The sequence below is a fragment of the Argentina anserina genome, chromosome 5 (assembly GCF_933775445.1).
Source record: "Argentina anserina chromosome 5, drPotAnse1.1, whole genome shotgun sequence".
Lineage (NCBI taxonomy): Eukaryota > Viridiplantae > Streptophyta > Magnoliopsida > Rosales > Rosaceae > Argentina > Argentina anserina.
In genome coordinates, this window is record NC_065876.1 from 15,188,669 (window position 1) to 15,206,668 (window position 18,000).

Below are 18,000 nucleotides of genomic sequence, written 5' to 3' on the forward strand. Positions count from 1 at the left end.
ACCTGTATACTAGCTAGATTGATTTTTTTTTTCCCAACATGTTTAAACCAAGTAAGAACCCCAACGCCTCCCTCATTGTTTGGAGCCAATTTTCCATTTTCGAACCCTCCCAGTCTTCAGAACCCAAAACAGCCTCGGATCCCTTGCAAAATTCTTCAACAGGTAGTTCTTCTCTGCACCCGATTTTACTCTCCTACTGTTCATTTCCTCTAAATTCACACTGTTATTGATTTGGTGATCCAATCTTGTTCACTTTCTATGGTTCTTCAAGTTCTTCTTCGTAGGTTCGTATACAATCTGGCATCATTGATTAATTCCCTATTATTTTTTCGGCTGATGGAACATTTTATGTAGTAATTTCTATCCTTGGTTCCAATTTTGACTGCAGTTGTATTGTAATTGGTAGTTTGTATGCAAATCAATGGATGAGTACCCAGTTTAGATCTGAAGTGAATCCCTCAGTTTAGACAGTAAGCTTAAGACATGTTGGGCTTTGTTTCCATGTGTGTTTTGGTTTCATATTTTAAGTGGGTTATTGACTGCATAGCTAATATGTAGTAGGGGGACTAGTAAATTTCCTGTTCTGTTACAGATAGTTGAAATTCTGGAAAATATGGATTGCATAGTTGATTTTGCGTTACGTAACTGAAAGCATTTGCCTTCCTCTCGAATCGGGGAAGTTCAAACTTGAGATTGTTTGAACTCTTTTTATGTAATTTATCTCATTTCAGTATGATTATTTCCTTGTGGGGAGTGTGAGAAAATGATAACTATTCATATCAGATTGGTTCATCCAAATGCTTGCAGAAGTGGTAGTTCTCATTAGTCTTGCACATTGATTTCGCAGGTGGTCAATTATGTTAATTTGATCTAGGTAGTTGAAGCCACTATGCATATGCGTTGTTTGTGCTTTTTCTACATTATTGTTTCTCTTTGTTTGCTCCACTCAAGTTGTTAACCAGAAGGATATGTACCTTGCAACCTATGAGTTTCATTTGATGCATGGATGCATGTGTCCTTTCACTCTTTTGGAACCACCTGGGTAAGAAATTGTAGGCCTCGATTGGAAATTTACATCCCGTTTTGTTAATTGTGTTTGGCATAGTTAAGTGTTCCTTATGTAGAAATTATCGTCATTGCAAGGATATGCATTTGATTTTCTCCACTGCTAATACTTTTGCAGCCAGGACATTAGGCTTCTCAATTCAAGTCTGTTGTGCTAGTCCCTCAAATTAATGGTGACTTCTAGCCTCAACAACAATGCTGTGGATGCACTGGGTGACAGTGTGGTTAATTCACCTATCTCTCATAAACAATCAACATTAAGAATGAAAAAGGTGGCATTACGAGATGTGCAGAATGATAATAGGATCCATATGCCTAATCATCCTGAAAATTCTTGTTATCTAGGACGGCAGGTTGGGGATTTCATTAAGGTTTATGGAAGTAAGATAGTCACCCCTGAGCGTCCTCAGAGCTCCCCTTGCCACCAGTTCTTAAACATGAGTGATTCATGTGAGCAACGACTAGGCAAGAGAAAAATTGAAGACGTGATAGAGCAAAGTGCTGATCGTGATAATTCCAAACGACATTTGCAAAAGGAGGCAAGTATACCTGTTGAAAGTACCAAGAATCAGCAGGAGAATGAGAGTCCTTGTGCATCTTCATTTGCACCATCGTTATTGACTTCTCCAATTACCTATTCACCTCGTAAACCACTGGTTCCACTTTTTCTTGGAAAGTCTAGTAATGTGTTGCCAGGTGCTTGTTCTAGGCACCTAAATTTTACTCCTGATCGTATGGTTTCTAACTTGGTTGATCCAAAGATGAATAATGATGAGAACAGAACAGAGCGGTTTATATGTCTTCAGAATCTCTTGACGCTAATTGATGAGTCTAATCAGAATGATTACATCCAAAGTATGTGATTTTATTAGCAGTGCTGCTTCTAATATGCAAGTTGTTTACACATACTTACCTGCCTTTAGTTTTGCCACTGCTAAACATGCCCCCGGTTTATATTGTTATCAGTGCTTCATTGTCTATCATCATCTGAGCTTAGCAGACATGCTGTTGAGCTAGAGAAAAGATCAATGTTGCTATCTGTCGAAGAAGGTAATTCTATACTAAATGTTGGAAAAGATCACAATAGATATTTGTCAATACATTCTAGTTGATTCTCTCATTTCTCTGTTTGTTAACTGTCATTTACAATATAATAGTGTGAGTCTCCATTCTTTGAAGAGTGCATGAATTTGGGGTCCTAAAGCATTAAATCTCCTTGTCTTTTCCTCAGATTTCATATAATGCACTAGGTACCACCAAGTTCATTTCCTGGTTCTTTCATTGATTTAATAAGCTAACTTAGTAATCCATGCATCATCTGTAGTGAAAGAGATTCAAAGGATGAAGGCTCTAAATATTTTGGCAAGGTCCTCAGTGACAAGCGATTCTCCATTGACATCTGAGTACATTCAATCAAACAAGTGAAAAGAAACTACAATATTCTTTTTGTGCTGTTGTATTCACTGTAGTCAAGACCAGGTGAATGAATTTAGATACAAATCTTTATATATAGCTCTGGCATCTGATGTAAATTTAGCGTTATACTGATGTTTTTCATCTGCTGATAACCAGGTGATTTACGGAAACTATCACATTGAGGAATTGATTCCTGTGTCATCAACTGTAATATGCTCATCCCTTGCTTTTACTCAACTGCAGCTATGCAATAGGTGGTTGCTTACCAGATTTATGTCTCAATTTATTTCAGTAACTCCCTGAACTTCTCTTGTGGTTACCTATAACTTCAAAATTTTCCTCCTTCTTGGGTGCCTTTTGTATGCATTCTTGTTTTCCATGGCAGAAGAGGTTATATTTTATTTTTGGTACCTAGTATATCCAACATTGACCAAGTTATTTGGTGTCTCACAAAGATATAGCCAATCTATTTGGACCACTGTCGCTTAAAACAGTTACAAATGTGGTTTATAGTCCTAGTCCAGGTCCAGTAACTCCAGTTATAGTGAGCCTTGAAATTATTCTGTGGTAATTGTTATTTCTTTCTTCTTTCTACAATGATTGACAAATTCTGGTAGCAATTGTTAGACGCTTAAGCTTTTATAGTTTCATTCAATACAATTAAGGTTGTGAAACATTTAATGGCGAATTACATGCTGCTTTTCCTTTTCTGTCAAGGATCTTGGTCAGTCACTTTTCTGAGTATTAGTTGAGAAAAGAAGTGTGTATACTATGGAGTGATGTAACAAATACAAGAGGACACTTACCCTCTACCACCCTGAAGGTCATCAATACAACCACATTTGTGGTTTCCTTAACGTCATGATCTAATTTTAGCACCAGGGATTCTTAGTTCGATACTGGGGACTTGTGGCGTTCGATCACTTGGGTGAAATTGCACTAAGCACGCTTCTAATTCTCGGATTGGAAAGACATCACATACTGGAGATTATTTTGCAGTATTTAAAAATCGAAGAATCGCGAATGGGTTCTGATATTATTTTCTCTAAAAAGAGAGAAATTATGTGGTGATACTATTAGAGTAATATGCACCAAAAATGTGGCTTAGCTAATTACCTCAGAAGCCCATGCCAACCTTATCGGAATATTTAGCGATCTTGGGAGCTTTCACACACAGTTCCTAGTGTAACACCAAAATAGCGGGGAGAAGAAGGAGCATATCTCCTGGCCCTTGCAGATGGTCTGTGTTTGTGTGCCAATAGCACACGTTTCGAGGGGTTTATGCATACGTGGCATGTTGTGAGTGGAGCATTACAATTACTCATAAGTGGCTGTGCGCAGGGTTTAGCTAAAACCCAAAATCAAGATAAGGAACCATGACTCCATGACGTTCGCAATTATTAATCGATTTCTTACAAAGCTTTATCTCACAAGTCTGTACTCTGTACCATAAATATTATTGTTTCTTTATCCTGTCGAAAAACAAAATATTATTTCATTGTGGGTCCCTGTTTAGACTTAAGTATATCGCCGATTTCAATAACAATCAATATATCGCATTATCACGGCAATATTCTTACAAGTTTTCGACGAAGAGCGCCCCTTCACTACATGGATGGGCCGGATAGTCATTTTTTTTCTTTTTTCCAAAGTATTATAAATTTGATTAATAATTGAGCATATATATATATATAAAATTAAATTTATGTGTGCCCCGATTTAATAGGTATAGGAGAAAACAATCGTATTATTTTATTGTAGAACTATGATTCTTAATAGCTACATGAAACACATTTTGTAAATAGAAGCTCTTATGCTATTTGAATTCTTTCAACTCGATTCTCTGTACGTATCAACATACGTTTAATAGGCATATGAGAAAACAATCATATTATTTCATTGTAGAACTATGATTCTTAATAGCTACATGAAAGGTATTTTGTAAATAGAAGCTCTTATGCTATCTGAATTCTTTCAACTCGCTTCTCTTTACGTATCAACACACGTTTGAGTTGATACGTAACTACAACACTGGCAACACTCTGACGAGCATTTTCGAAAATTGTTATGTATTAATGAGAAATTGAGTGCTTAACTAAATATGGAACTGCCAACACAATCCTAAAGGATATGCAACTATTTACAAATGTAGTGTATTATAACTCCTCATCAACTATGATGATTGAATCATCACAAGCATTCATAGGGCGAGGGGTTACTTGATTTTAATTTCCTAATGGAACGATGATACATGTCACAAATGCTTTTTATGCTCCAACATGTAGCAAAATTTTGCTAAGTTTAGAAGCCATCACACCAGTGGTTTTCAATTGATTTTTTTTGGCATAAATGCCGATTTGCACTCCAAATTTGGCTGAAATTGTCAATTTGCACCCCAAACTTGCATTTGAGTCAATTTACCTCCTAAACTTGGTAAAAATTGCTGATTTACACCCCGAACTTGTATTTGAGTCAATTTACCTCCTAAACTTGGTAAAAATTGCCGATTTGCACCCCATCCGTTAAATTTAACTGTTTCTATCCAATTTTGCGTCACATGTCATGCATTTAAGGGGTAATATTGTCATTATATATTTATTCATATTGAATAATGAAATAAATTAATAAAATTACTTAAGAGGAACACTTGCTACAATGTTTGTTTTTTCGAAACATGTTATTGATTTATATATTTATTATTTTATGTGATATGGTATGTTAAAAAATATTAGAAAAAATATAAATAAATAAATACAATGAAAATTAAAAATAAATGTGTGTTCCGAGAGAATTACTATTCTACCATTGTGTGTGTCTTAGCCTGATTAGGTTTCATGTTAGAGATAGATTCGCATCTCTGTAATAGATTAGGACTCCGAATCTTACGGGATTGTGGTTATGTAATGCCTATATATTGGCCTCATTATCAATCAATAAACGGTTACGTTCTGTTCTATTACGTCGTTATTATTCTCGTTTTGTTCATCTTCCAACAATGTGTACATATAAAAATATATTTATACACAACACACTATATTTGAATGGGTAGGTATATTGAATATATAATTCAAAGTAGGGTTAAGTAGGTAGAAAAAAAGATGTAAATAAATAATTTGATTAACAAAATAATCCTCATTTAAAAAAATATTTTTATTTGTTTTAAAGAAAAATATAAATAGAAAATGACAACATTACCCCTCATGTGCATGACATGTGACGCAAAATTGGATAAAAACAGTTAAATTTAACGGATGTGGTGCAAATCGGCAATTTTTACCAAGTTTAGGAGGTAAATTGACTCAAATACAAGTTCGGGGTGTAAATCAGCAATTTTTACCAAGTTTAGGAGGTAAATTGACTCAAATACAAGTTCGGGGTGTAAATCGGCAATTTTTACCAAGTTTAGGAGGTAAATTGACTCAAATGCAAGTTCAGGGTGTAAATTGACAATTTCAGCCAAATTTGAGGTGTAAATCGGCATTTTTGCCATTTTTTTTATGTGTCGCCCCTAATGAATGTGGATTTAGAAAGTGCATCTTAAATAAATTCAAAATGATTTAATCTAATGGGTTGTATCTCACAGTCCTCCCATAAGAACATTTTTTTCTAACGCCACAACACCAGTATCTCCACGCATTTTAACTGCAACCACGTGAGGAATTACATTATGGTATATAAGCACAAACCCAATATAGGCGGTACCATTAGATAATGAAGCATCAAATTTCATTAACAAATCACATATGAGGAATGTCAATTTGATCAAAAGAAGACTAGAATGAGCAAAAGTACAAACAATGTCATAACATGTAATACCCTGAAAATTGATATCTAATTTCCAATGAGTTCCCCGATATTATTAAGTTGGTCATTGCCCAATTTTATTTCATGAGGATGAAAACGAAATAGTTCGAAAGATTAATTGTTCGAGAACGTTCAATCTGACGAGTCTAAGAGTTGACTTTTGACTCATTGGGTTTCTTCGAAAACTTTTTTCATAAAAGTCGTAGAGTTCGTTAATACGAATTCGTGGACATGCGGCACGCCTAAATCGGAGTTCGTAGGAAGAAGTTACGAATCAGAAGGTATTTGGATATTTTTGGGAAATAGTATAAATAATGGAATTAAAGAGAAAAATGGGGAGAAAATCAGAAATTTGGATCGGTACTGTTCACCCCCTAAGAATCCAAAAATTCTCTCCCCGAGCGGCCGACTTTGGGCCGTCGGATCTCCGCCGTCCGGCCACCAAAGAGCAGCGCACTGGTCACGTTTGAAAGGTTGCTACGTCCCCTGTCGATTGGTAGCAGCGCCACCCGCTATCTCACCGCCTTTGGGAGCGGCGAAGCCCGGAAGTTCCCCCGAAAAAATACATATTTTACCGAACTTCAACTCGTCGGATCTCCCTCCTCTGGCAACCAATCGGTAAGATTCTTGTCTCATTTTGAAGGTCTCATTCCATACGACAAACCCTCCAAAAGATGTAACCCAAATCATTGTGGGCTAGGAGAATCGAAGAAAAGAAATTATAGGTTTTAAATTGGGCCTTTTCGGTTTTGTTAAATTGAAGTGTTTAGGTTCAGAATTAGACTTTGTGGTGAACTAGAAAGTTGTTCGGAATGTCATTTAGATTGTAGTGGTCATTGGTGGTGGTCGGCAAACAGTTGCGCGCATGAACAATACTGTGAAACAATGTTCATGAACAGTGACTGTGAAACGATGTTCATGAACAGTGACTGTGAAAACATTGTTTATAAACAGTAACTGTGATCAGTGTTCTGTAAAACAGTAAACCCGAACAATATATATTAAACAATAAAGCATGAATAATGTTATGTGAACAATGTTTTATGAAACAACATTTGGTTGTGCTGAAAAAATCGTCACCTAATATTTTTACGTATCGTTTTCTAAGCATTTTATCATGCTATTAGGTGACCGACGAAACGAGTGAGGGAATCGCTTTCAGTGTCGTGGAAGTTGCACACGGGAAATAACGTGAGTGAACCTCACAATGGCCATCATGATCAAAGTAGTATTATAATTATTGAATTTAGTTTGAGTTGTCACCATAGTCGTTGCATCACTAGTTTATAAAAATTATTTAAAAAATATGTTTTGGTTTAAATTACGTGAACTTGATCGTCTATGGTTCATGGGTAAGTGAAACGCTATTTTAATAAATGATTTTAAAAAGATTTTAGTGATTATGGACTATGGTGAATGTGACTAAATCTCACTATGACGAATCTACCTTTGGTGGTGACTCATATTTACGTTTTCTTAAAAAGATCGAACTATGACATGTATATAATATAGTGGGTTGTGTATGTGTATAAAATGTTATGTACGATACATATATATGGGTTGCTATATTATATACTGTTACGTTCTTATTTCCAAATGAATTATACTGTGGCAACTATATATATTTTATTTGAGCAAGAGTCGCTTGGTTGTAGTACAATAACATAGGTGGATTGTTATTGTACGTGGTTTTAACATTGAGTCTTGTTAAAACGTTATGTCTTCGGATGTGTTTTCTGTCTTCGGACGTGTTGGCAGTATCGGAACCAAGCCTTGGTCGGGTGACAGTTACGATTCAGTTAGAGCGCTAGTCTGTTTGCCGGTGTACTGCATGAGAGGTAACAAATGAGTTGCTTGGGTCTCATGAGTACCCCTATTTTTTTAGTGACATTGGGTACATATGGGTTACCCAGTGTCAGTCGGTGTACTGCATGAGAGGTAACAGATGAGTGCCTGGGTCTCATGAATACCCATATTTTTAAATGATTTTGGGTAACAGATGAGTTTCCCAGTGTCGCATGAGTACGTTTGTCTTTAAATGTTATTTGATGTATTTCATTTGTATGCGATGTATGTTTACTGTTGGTTTACTCATACGGGCTGAAAAGCTTACTGGGTTTGTGTTTACAATCCCGGTGCACCAATTCGATGGTGTAATGGATAGTTCTGCATGTGAGAATTAGCAGATTCGGAGGGCTTACTCTGAAGATTTATTTCGTCTGTTTGTGGTGAGGGTTGAGTGAATTTTACATTTCCATTGATTATAATACTAAGGTATAAACTGATTATGTATTATTCAAGTCGACTGAGTCATGTTGTGGACTCAGTTTCGATACACTGTTATGATAAGATGATTTCAATATATCTGAGATTGTTTTAGAGTTTTCATGGCTTCGAATTCAAATTTTTACATTCAAAATTCGAGACTGTAACATAACATAAGTATAATTTGTAGCAAACGTAATAGCTTGATAGTTACCGTGATTACCAGTAGTAGTCACATTTTGAAATATAATCTTATATCTAGAGTTTTACATTGACCAAAGTTACGAGTCACCTTATACAAAAAAAAGTACCGGTTATATAATTAAGTCAGGAAACAGAAATTGGGAAATGAGAATCAGCATTTTTTTTTTTGAAAAATAAGATACGTGAAAATAAATATTAGGATATCCGAGAATGACATCCGACTCGTGAGATGATAAATAGATGGAGATGAGACTGAGAGAGAGTCCGACTCTCGAAGTCTGGGAAGTGCGTGGATAAGGAGTCCTCTGGCTTTATAAATTTCCCAAATTTACAAACTCCACCTCCGATTGCCACACGATTTCTATTCTTAATCTCTTCCACCTCTTTGTCTCTCTCCTCACTTTCATCCAACCATGGATCCTTACCAGGTACTCTTCTCTCTCATTTTTTCTTCTTCCACTTAATTTCAATTCCTTGAGCTTAATTTTACAATCAATCACTCAATTATCGAAAGATTACAGATTCCTTAACGGCCTCAAGTCTTTCCAGCTCTTTTTAATTGATAATTTTGATATTTAGACCGCAGAGAGATTTATGTGATTGCTTGCGCTTTTGTCTATTGGATTTGATCATGGTTTTGATTTGCTATTGGTTGTTATTATGATGATGCAGCACCGTCCTTCAAGTGCTTACAACTCGCCGTATTGGACCACCAACTCCGGTGCTCCTGTGTGGAACAACAACTCTTCTCTGACCGTTGGCCAAAGAGGTATTTCCCCCTTTTTGAGCTGTTTGAGCTGTTTTTCGACTGCCGAAAACTATCCTTTGTTGCTGTTGTTTACTTGTTTCGTGTTCGAGCTGTTTACTTGTATCGAGATTGTGATGTTCTTCTAATAGCCAACGTTATTTTTCAGAACTAAAGTACGCTTTCGAAATAATAAAAAGGAAGATTGAACATAAATGGTTCCGGAAACCTTTAGCTTAAGTGCAGGGAACGTAATTCATTGTGAGGAAGCTTTAGCAGTTTTGCATTCTAAAGAATTTAATACTTAATTGTGTCTGTTTTCAGGTCCAATTCTGCTCGAGGACTATCACTTGGTTGAGAAACTTGCCAATTTTGATAGGGAGCGTATCCCGGAGCGTGTTGTCCATGCTAGGGGAGCCAGTGCAAAGGGATTCTTTGAGGTCACCCATGATATTTCTCATCTTACATGTGCTGACTTCCTTCGCGCCCCTGGAGTGCAGACCCCTGTCATTGTGCGTTTCTCAACTGTTATCCATGAGCGTGGCAGCCCTGAAACCCTGAGGGATCCTCGCGGTTTTGCAGTGAAGTTTTACACCAGAGAGGTGAGGTTGATGGTGTTGAATGATCTCAACATCCTGTCTTTAGCTGTATAATCATTACTTAAATGGACATTTGTGATTATCATAACTGTATATAATGGATTATGTAAATGTAAATATCATCACTTTCATGATAATTGAATGACCTCAATATACTGAAACTTAGATTAATAACAAGGATTGAGATAGACATTGTGAGAACAGTAGTTGTATATAATTGGTGCAGGTAGCATTCTTGAGAGCTATCATGTAATTTAGTCATTATTAAACCAATCAGTCTGAGAAAACTATGCAGTCTTATCACTTTCCTTTCATTGTTTATTTCAAAATAAAGAAGGGGCTGTCTGTGTGTTTGTGCTTTTTATTTTTGGTGGGTGTCTGGTCCTAATATCCTACGCTGGGTACAATTATGTTAAGCATATGGTAGTTTTCCTGCTACCTGTTCTAGTGCAGGATGTTGATTTCTTGCTAGTATGTTTATTAATTTCATGTAGTTTTTATTGTGTTTTTTTTTTCTTTTTCAATGGTTACTCATATTTTGCATCGTTTTTCTTGATTGTAGGGCAATTTTGACTTGGTGGGAAACAATTTCCCTGTCTTTTTTGTCCGTGATGGAATGAAATTCCCAGACATGGTCCATGCTCTCAAGCCTAACCCGAAGTCCCACATCCAAGAGAATTGGAGGATCCTCGACTTCTTTTCCCACCATCCAGAAAGTCTGCACATGTTCACCTTCCTATTTGATGACCTGGGAATTCCACAAGATTACAGGCACATGGAAGGTTCTGGTGTTAATACATACACTCTTATCAGTAAGACTGGGAAAGCACACTACGTGAAATTTCACTGGAAACCCACATGTGGAGTCAAGTGTTTATTGGATGATGAGGCTGTTAAGGTTGGAGGAGCTAACCACAGCCATGCTACCCAAGATCTGTACGATTCAATTGCAGCTGGGAACTACCCTGAGTGGAAACTTTTCATTCAGACAATTGATCCCGATCACGAGGACAAGTTTGACTTTGATCCGCTTGATGTGACCAAGACTTGGCCCGAGGATATTCTCCCCCTGCAGCCAGTTGGTCGTTTGGTTCTGAACAGAAACATCGACAACTTCTTTGCAGAGAATGAACAACTTGCATTCTGCCCTGCACTTGTTGTCCCTGGTGTCAATTATTCCGATGATAAATTGCTCCAGACTCGAATTTTCTCATATGCTGATACTCAGAGGCACCGTCTTGGCCCAAACTATCTGCAACTTCCCCCTAATGCTCCCAAGTGTGCTCACCACAACAATCACCATGAGGGATTGATGAATTTCATGCACAGGGATGAGGAGGTACTTTGTTATTACCTATCCATTCTTCCAGTATGAGTCCGGTTAACATCCTTTTTCTCATTGGATGCTATTGTTGCTGCACATTCTCATTGCTGAAGAAGCTGAGATGTTACTCTTAACCGTATGCTTCTTTATTCACCTGAATCTGCCCTCATTGGAGGTTTTTTTTGTTGCTTTTCAGGTTAATTACTTCCCATCAAGATTTGACCCTGTTCGTCATGCTGAGACCCACCCCATTCCTCCTGCTGTCTACACTGGAAGGCGTGAGAGGGTCAGTTTTCATTATTGATTTTGATTTTTTTTTTCTGATTTCCCTTTTACGGTGTCCACTATATGTAAATTATATTTTCGATATTATTTCCCCTCTTATTTCGGGTGTTCCAGCAGCAGATGATAAACTTATATTTGTAGTCAAATAAGTATCACATCTGGACTATTAATGATTCGCTCTAACACATGATATATATTTGTACTTAGTAAACATACTCTCTCCTGAGAAATGCCACGATTCTGAGAAACCCGGCAACATATTTCTCTATATTGTAGCGTGGATGTCTCTGTTATGGAAGTGATCATACTGGCTTTGTTGGTTATGCAGTGCATGATTCAGAAGGAGAACAACTTCAAGCAAGCTGGAGAGAGATACAGATCTTTTGATCCCGACAGGTACCTTTCCCTATGATGTCTGTACAAGCAAATAGATGTACTTTGGTATATATTACAATGTTTTATTTCCTCTATTTCAGGCAAGAACGGTATATCCGCAGGTGGGTAGATGCCCTTTCTGACCCACGTTGCACCCATGAGATTCGCAGCATTTGGATCTCATACTGGTCTCAGGTGAGTCTTTTTGCCAAGTATCACGTTATGAATTTGTGGAGTTGGAACATTTTTTTTTCTAAGAATGTGAGAGTTGGTATTAGCCTGAACGTCAGGTTTTGATGCTATATGCTGGTATTGGCAATGCAGGCTGATAAATCCCTGGGTCAGAAACTCGCATCTCATCTTAATGTGAGGCCGAGCTTTTGAGATTGAAATTGAACATGTTCAAGTTGGGCAAGAAAAACATATCTGTGAGAGGATAAGTCTGCACGTTATATTTGTCAGTCCTTGAAATATGTTACCCTAAACGTCAGCATGTAATGTGACCCGTTCCTCCAGTGTAATAAGTGCCGGTCATATGCGGCGATCATATCTTGTTTCCAAAAATTACATACATAATATTATTTAGTAATACATGTTTAATATACTTGAACAGTTGACATGTTGCATATTATGTTGCATATTGCATATTATGTAATACTTCGTGCATGATCAAACCAGGATGCTAGATTTCTCGGTTCTCAATTGTTTCACCTTTTCAACATGCATGTCCCGCACTACTAGCTATTGGAGCAATGGGCACGGACTCATTGGGGACGAAGTTGATTTTTGTACCCATATAACATTAATAGGGACGGTCATGATTGTTTCGTTCCAATTTTAGATGCATTTTATATGTGCAGCGTGAATAATATCAAGGAACCAAAGCTATTTTGCCCAATGTCCGTCTCCATAATGCACATACCAAAGCCATTTTGTCCAATGTCTACCTCCATTATGCACATATTGTAGCTTGCTCTTTAGATATGTCCGGTCTGTCTCCATATAATACTTCTCTTTTCCCCGAAAGAAAAGAGTCGAAGACTAGGTTGAGCAAAAAACCAACCTCCTCCGATTAAATTAACACTTTGCCCGTCCCCCTAATTCCTCAGATTTTGCTGGATTTCTGAATAATTCGATGGGTAACCCTTGCCATTTGCAAAAAACCAACCTCCTCTAACCCGGTCTGGCGGCTAGTCCTTTCGCAGTCGTTGGACATGTCGTGTTTCCTCTATGTGGGTGTTTGCGAGTCGTAGAAAGAGATCAACGACGGTTTGCGACATCGATTCGATGGGGGAAGGGCTTGGGTCGTCAAATCTATAGAGGTGCGACCTGGATCGGCTTGGATTGTTTGGATCTGGGTCGGGTTCCATGGTTATAGTCGGGTGCAGATCTGTGATGCGTTCTCTTACAGCAGCGGAGCAAAGGGCAACTTGACGACGGTGGAGTCCGGCCAGACTTTTGCTCATCTTTGTAAGCCTGGAGATCGTCCAGGTCATTTTCATTGAACACAAAGGTCGGTGTTCGATACTCCTTCATTAGGTAGGGCTAAGATTCTTAAATGACAAAGGTAGGACTTTGTGTGGCAAAGAGTACTGATTGTAATTTCGTGTGGTATCTTGTTAAATATTCAGGTCCTAGACAAGTGTGTGCTAAAATAAAAAACTTGCCATATGTATCATTCTTGTTTGCTTGGTTTGATGTGGCTGCTTTCTTGCTTTTGTTCTGTGCTTGCTTTCTGTTTGCTTGTAGTACTCCACCCAACTAATTCAAAATGAGATATTGTGTAAATGAAATTGCTTGGTTCAGTACATTGGATTACACATTTAAGGATTTTTCCATGAAACTGTTTCTTGCAAGATTGGAGTTGATGTTGGAGCTCCTTGAGTCCCAAAGCCTGAAGCATCATGTTGCTGCTTCATTGGCTTTGCATGAATTGGCTACAAAAGCCACTCCACTCTCTCATGTAGATGCAGTTCCTCCAGCACCAAAGTCACATGTATTTACTATATTGGTTTAATGAACTTATAACATTGTGATTTTTCTTTACTTCAAATTTCTAAGGGGATCAATGTGTTTATATTTCGCTTAATAATTAGCAGTGGTGTTATTGAACGTCCACTGATCAGATTTACTGTTTGCTTTGATTGTCAAAGTGCTTGAGCATTGAGGAGGTTTAAGGAGTGTTTTTATTTCTTCTGATATACATCCTTCTCTTGAGAACATTATTGTAAAGGGGTTTTGAACATCTAAAAATATAATACATCTAATTATTGCCTAGACTATGGCTAGTTGATGATTGCTAGGGCTGTATTTTGAAATTATTATAGCGAGACATTTGTGGTCAAATGTGTTTCAACACTGTGCTCAAACAAACTGATTCCTGGCATGTATGTTTAGATCTCTAACTTTCTGATGTGATTACTGTGTTCTATTTTCAGGTGTATTTAGGTGAGCAATACGTAAACAATCCAACGCTTTCTGATATAACATTCTTAGTTAATGGTGGGGATTGTTCTTGATCCTGGCCCTTATCTTTACTTTGGTCACTTCTGTTGTTCAATTTATTTTAACTGTGTAAATGTTCCAATTCTTTATTTGATTCATAGCTGTTTCTAAAGGGTGAACATTTACTGAATCCAATCCTCATCTCCCCACATTTCATATGCAAACAATGATAATAAAAACGCAACAGTAGATTGATTCCTTAAACTGGTCACTGACTTGTTCTATATATTTGTAAACTGGCTAAGCGTAAACTTATCCCACAAAAGAATGGATGAAGTAATAGCTCATAGAATATATATTTTTCTGTGTGTGCTTGTTCATTTGCCTTTTTTATTATTCATATTAACAAAGTGAAAAAAAATGTTTGCAGAAAAGAGATGCCAAGGATGTAGAGATTCCAAATATTCGATGGGGGGTGTTTAAACTGATGATGAGGTAGGCTACTTAATTACCCCTAGTTAAGAGTAAAAGTTGATTGAACCCTCTTTGATCATTGTGATCTTCTTTCTCCTCCTAGATTCATATACACGGGATCAATTGATGTTGATTTGGATATTGCTCATGATCTCCTCAAAGCTGCTGATCAGTATCTTCTGGAAGGTCTTAAGCGTCAATGTGAACATGCCATTGCGCAGGTTGGCAAGCTATTTTCAATTTGAATTGTGATTACTACTCTGCTTGGTTATAATTTTAGTTTCTGATTTATTGTCATTTTCTCTCAAATGATAATATGTGTGGGGAACGTGGCTCTCATGTTATCAGAGGCATATACTGCCATGTCGTTGATGCAACCATGCATTCTGTTTATACTAAAGCAGTTTGATAAGTAGAGCAAGAAACCATGGTAAGTAGATCTCATTCCTTTACTGCCGAGTTTTCATTCTTTATCTAAATATGATCACCTATGTTTTCACCCTCAATGCATGTCAGTTTGTTAGGAATGAGTGTTTTTCATGTAATTGTGTCATATTTCATGCAGTTATATACAAACACCAATACTAACTAGTATAGAAGGTCATGGAGGTCTGAGATATTGGGATGCTTGATGATGATTGAGAGACTACAGGCAAACCATCACTATGTTGGCTCAACTGATCTTAAGTGTCTTATTGTTTTTCAGTTTTGATTTTTGATTTCATTCCAGTACTATACTAGTTTTGTACATTACATGTTTTTGAAACCAATATACTTTTAATCAGTCTTAATGCAATATTGTTGTTTGTATTTCAGGATGAAATAATTGTGTATTATTGAATGATATGGGGGCCTATATATAGGCATTACAAAACCACAATCCGGTAGGATTCAAAGTCCTAATCTATTACGGAGATGCTAATCTATCTCATAACAAGAAACCTATTAGGCTAAGACACACAATGGTAGAATAATAATTCTCCCGGAACACTCTCTTGTGTCGCATGCCTAGGTTGCATGGTGCACACATCGTTGTCTCGGTAAAAACTTTGTCAAGTAAAATAAAAACCTCTTGGGTAAAAATAAAAGCTTGATCGAATGGAAAAAGAGCCCAACACACCGTCTACATTTGATAGCATCATGTGAGGTAGACTCCTCCTGATTAGTGCCATAATCATGGAGTACAAAGAACAACGTACACAACGTTCATTACGTGCTTCTCAAACGTAGTATTGGGCTAATGATTAATGATTAATCTAGCCTCACATCCTTAGATCATTCATGCTATACTTAGTCAAATTTAGATCTTAGGAAACAAGATTGCATAACAACTCAAAACAAGAGTTTACAATGAAAATCAGATTCTCGGGTAGAATGACATTCACTCGCTTAAACGACCATAACTTCTTCGTCAAAATAGGTATCAGCGAACCGTAAAATGTTCTGGAAAGTAGACACCCGTGGCTTTCCAATGACATAAAGTTCACAACCTAATCCGATCGGAGCAGTTCACAGTGCTCTGTCGAAGTTGACTGACTTGCAAATTTCCGGACAGGACTATCTTATTTTGTTAAAACGGCCATAACTCACTCAATATGATAGCTATGAACAAATGGTTGGTCTCCCTGGAAAGTAGACACATAGACCTTTCCAACGGTACCAATTTCACCATATTTCATCGAGTGAGCTGTCTTGTAGGTCTCGTTGAAGTTGACCTACGAAACTGGACAGATTATGATTTGTCACATTCAATGTGTCTTTCGCAAAAAGAATGGGGGAATAGACCAATGAATGACTGATTTTGGTCCGAAGCGGAACCGTACGTATCCTTTACGCTACCAGTGTCGACTGCTACACCAAGGCGTACGTTGATGTTGCTGGAGCTGCTGGCGGCGTTGGTGTGGATAGGATTTGTGTTGGTTCACTAAGTGTAGAACTAAACCTATGTCAAAGGAGCAATGCAAGTCCAATGACGATGCATAAGCGCATAGTTAATCACGTCATAATGAAAGTAATAGTATCTCAAGAACACTTACATATATTAATCTATAGCTCATTCAATCTCTTCATCATCTATACTTAGACGGAATAAAGAATCAAGAATTAGCTTTCATATGAACACATATGGGTATGAGTTCTTACAATCAATTGTACTACGTTCTCTCGAACGTCACAACCTGATTACATAAGCTCTCCGTGGTCTGGAGGCATTTAAAGTCCTTTAGGCACTTTCATATATGCGTCAAGATCCCTTTACAGATATTCTATGACCACTATCATATGCTGCAAATCAGTTTTCATGGACACTACTACTGATCAAGTAGCGGAAAGCAATTATATCAATAACGAGAGAATATAACTCATCGTAGTTAATAGTAGGATAATGAGACAATCTTTGCGCCATAAGTTCTGCAAATATTGCATGACTTCATATTTCTCATTACATTTACGAACAATGACCAACATAACAAGTCTAGTTCAGTCTGTATTGATTCTTTCCACTTAAGTCAAGTTGCTCATCGTTGATGCTTTACAACGGAATACGAGCATAAGCGAATACATCATCAATCATGGGAGATCAATCCATTAAACACATGCGTGCGCTGTATACGATCAATTCATTAGATTTATATTCTTCTCTAACATCAACAAAATGAGTCTGTAGCGTCCCACAGAAACTTAGTTGATACACATGTTTAGAGAATATCTCTTGATGATGGGCGAAATACTTGTGCCTACGCATTTCGCTTCTTTTTGGTTTTGATTCCAGAGAATAATGGTCTCCCCCTCATCTAGGTAGGAGCCAAGACCGAAGCTATGACCCTTATTAGTCCATCTTTGCGTTTGCCGCCATTGTTTTGTGGTGCAATACCACGGGCGCCGACAACACCACAGCGTACGATGGTGCCATCGCCGGCTTCCTTCCCACTATCAGGGATGGTGCTAACGGTGCTAGGACCAGGTCATATGAAATTCTCTCATATTCTGAGAGTTCCAAC

General features: G+C 37.5%; 2 protein-coding genes and 1 long non-coding RNA gene across 5 annotated transcripts; all 3 read left to right on the forward strand.

Annotated features, from left to right (window-relative positions):
- Positions 1–60: 60 nt before the first annotated feature.
- Positions 61–2,847, forward strand: LOC126794948 (uncharacterized). 3 transcript variants are annotated; one of them, XM_050521746.1, is made up of 6 exons: positions 61–162; positions 784–1,042; positions 1,184–1,920; positions 2,032–2,115; positions 2,390–2,544; positions 2,638–2,847. In XM_050521746.1, exons 3-5 carry the CDS (start codon positions 1,236–1,238, stop codon positions 2,488–2,490), a joined length of 870 nt encoding a protein of 289 aa, XP_050377703.1. In that variant the 5' UTR covers positions 61–162; positions 784–1,042; positions 1,184–1,235; the 3' UTR covers positions 2,491–2,544; positions 2,638–2,847. The 3 variants fall into 3 exon arrangements, with proteins under 3 accessions (XP_050377703.1, XP_050377701.1, XP_050377702.1); XM_050521744.1 differs by having other exon boundaries at positions 848–1,042; XM_050521745.1 differs by lacking the exon at positions 784–1,042 and having other exon boundaries at positions 62–162.
- Positions 2,848–9,022: 6,175 nt separating this feature from the next.
- LOC126794032 (catalase) lies at positions 9,023–12,688 on the forward strand. Its single transcript, XM_050520678.1, has 8 exons — positions 9,023–9,182; positions 9,427–9,523; positions 9,824–10,101; positions 10,661–11,437; positions 11,619–11,708; positions 12,036–12,103; positions 12,184–12,277; positions 12,407–12,688. The coding sequence occupies exons 1-8, from the start codon at positions 9,168–9,170 to the stop codon at positions 12,464–12,466; spliced, it is 1,479 nt and encodes a 492-aa protein (XP_050376635.1). The 5' UTR covers positions 9,023–9,167; the 3' UTR covers positions 12,467–12,688.
- Positions 12,689–14,520: 1,832 nt separating this feature from the next.
- On the forward strand, positions 14,521–15,683 carry LOC126794042 (uncharacterized). Its single transcript, XR_007672114.1, has 5 exons — positions 14,521–14,584; positions 14,958–15,022; positions 15,105–15,222; positions 15,350–15,431; positions 15,567–15,683. It is a non-coding gene; the product is annotated as an uncharacterized LOC126794042 (long non-coding RNA).
- The last annotated feature ends 2,317 nt before the right edge of the window (positions 15,684–18,000 follow it).

Bases quoted from the DNA above. Each gene is read 5' to 3' on its own strand.
- LOC126794948 (XM_050521746.1), top strand. From the start codon at position 1,236: ATGGTGACTTCTAGCCTCAACAACAATGCTGTGGATGCACTGGGTGAC. The intron at 1,921-2,031 runs GTATGTGATTTT...TATTGTTATCAG, and splicing joins TCAGAATGATTACATCCAAA to TGCTTCATTGTCTATCATCA. The intron at 2,116-2,389 runs GTAATTCTATAC...CATCATCTGTAG, and splicing joins GTTGCTATCTGTCGAAGAAG to TGAAAGAGATTCAAAGGATG.
- LOC126794032 (XM_050520678.1), top strand. The intron at 9,524-9,823 runs GTATTTCCCCCT...GTCTGTTTTCAG, and splicing joins TCTGACCGTTGGCCAAAGAG to GTCCAATTCTGCTCGAGGAC. The intron at 11,438-11,618 runs GTACTTTGTTAT...GTTGCTTTTCAG, and splicing joins TCATGCACAGGGATGAGGAG to GTTAATTACTTCCCATCAAG.